Below are 1,608 nucleotides of genomic sequence, written 5' to 3' on the forward strand. Positions count from 1 at the left end.
AAAATGTCAGTAAAGTCATTTCAGACATATTTTTTTTTGTTTTGCCACCCTGAATTTGCAAAGAATACAAGGTATACGCAACATTTGAGAGATATTTTCATTAGGGACTTGCGTCCCGTAAGTTCCTTAACCCATAATGAGGTATTGACCTAGGTGTTTTTTTTAACTATTCGTCTTGTCTGTTTGTGAAAACTTAATAGATGATTTTAACCCTCTCTATGATAGTAAAGGCATATTTATTACTTATGCATTTGGCTCCATGAAGGTTAGTAAGTGCTACTTGCATTTTATCACTAAAGTTTCCTGTTGAGCAGACAGATAAGCAAACAAATAAACAAATAAACAAACCTTCTCTGCTGTCAACACGTTTCCCATGAGGACATACGTGATTATGATGATGAAAATGGTAGGATCCATGCCCAACCAGTTGAACAGCTTGATGACTCCCTTCGCTATGTCACCTTTCACCATTATCCTTAGTTCCACCCTGTTTTAATTAAAACAATAAAATGCTTAAATAACTTCGACAGAAGGTAATGATTTTGGCAGCTTTTGTGCGTATGTATGAGTGTAATTACGTATATATTATTACAATATTTAGCACCATTACTCAACATGCTATGAATGGATTGTCGTGGAACTTGCTGGGTGGGTGGGTCTTGATAAGACCGCAAAGTTATCATATTTGGGGCCACATCGCGGCTTGTTATAGTATTGCAGTGGAACTTCAGGTTTTGATATCTCGTAATCTTTTTATTTAGTCAAATTTATATACTTTACATATGGGCTATTAACCTAAATCGGGTGATTAAAGAAACCAGCCATGATATCTATAATCTATCGAATAAATCCCTATATATAGATATGTACTTCTTACTTAATGGGTTAGATTGTCATATTCTTATCGACACTTAGGAAACGCAAAAAAACAAATAAATAAACAAACAAACAAGGATAAAAAAATCTTACCTCCTCAGCTTGTTGATGACGTCACTAAAAGGTTTCTCCCAAGCTTGTAGCTTGATCATTCTCATCGACTGTAGAATCTGACTCATCACGTCCAAACGCGCGTCTTTACGAAAGTTTTCTAATGTGCTAAAAAAGAACATGAAAAACAAGAGTTCCGAGATGTCATACCTCCATAAAATATGGGATTGATATGTTAATGTAAATTCATTATTTAATTATGCAAATGACCTCTGCATTAACATAATATATGCATCGTGATGTTAACTTTTGATTAACTTACAGATGTCCCAAGTATGACATTTCCATCATTCACCATTAAGAAATCACAGAATTTTTGGAAAAATTATGCAAATTAGATCATTTGCATAGTTAGTATCTGTTGATGTTCCATCTGCCATGGGTTACATACATTACATGTATGAAAGTACAATAATGTAAAACACTGTAATTATAAAATTTCCTCATTAATTATGCAAATAAAGTCCTCATTTGTATAATTTGCATTTAATTATGTACATCTCTCTCTCAGCTACTTACCTACCAAAAATTATGAAAATAAGCTGTTCCTATCTTGATTAATTGGCTTTCAAAGATTTCGCCCGAAGGTCCCCTGCAGTTCCAGAACAAGCTGCTAGGGGG

At 34.1% G+C, this 1,608-nt stretch overlaps 1 protein-coding gene across 1 annotated transcript in view; it reads right to left on the reverse strand.

The window, feature by feature from the left end:
• LOC109464181 (multidrug resistance-associated protein 4-like) overlaps positions 1-1,608 on the reverse strand; it is a 40,631-nt gene that overhangs the window by 26,831 nt on the left and 12,192 nt on the right. Inside the window, exons 8-9 of the mRNA XM_019761116.1 lie at positions 970-1,095; positions 349-487 (exon numbers count right to left, since the gene is read on the reverse strand). Coding sequence (XP_019616675.1) covers positions 349-487; positions 970-1,095 — 265 coding nt within the window. The remainder of the gene's footprint in view (positions 1-348; positions 488-969; positions 1,096-1,608) is intronic.

The sequence above is a fragment of the Branchiostoma belcheri genome, unplaced genomic scaffold (assembly GCF_001625305.1).
Source record: "Branchiostoma belcheri isolate BF01 breed outbred unplaced genomic scaffold, Haploidv18h27 scaffold133, whole genome shotgun sequence".
NCBI classification, from domain to species: Eukaryota; Metazoa; Chordata; class Leptocardii; order Amphioxiformes; family Branchiostomatidae; genus Branchiostoma; species Branchiostoma belcheri.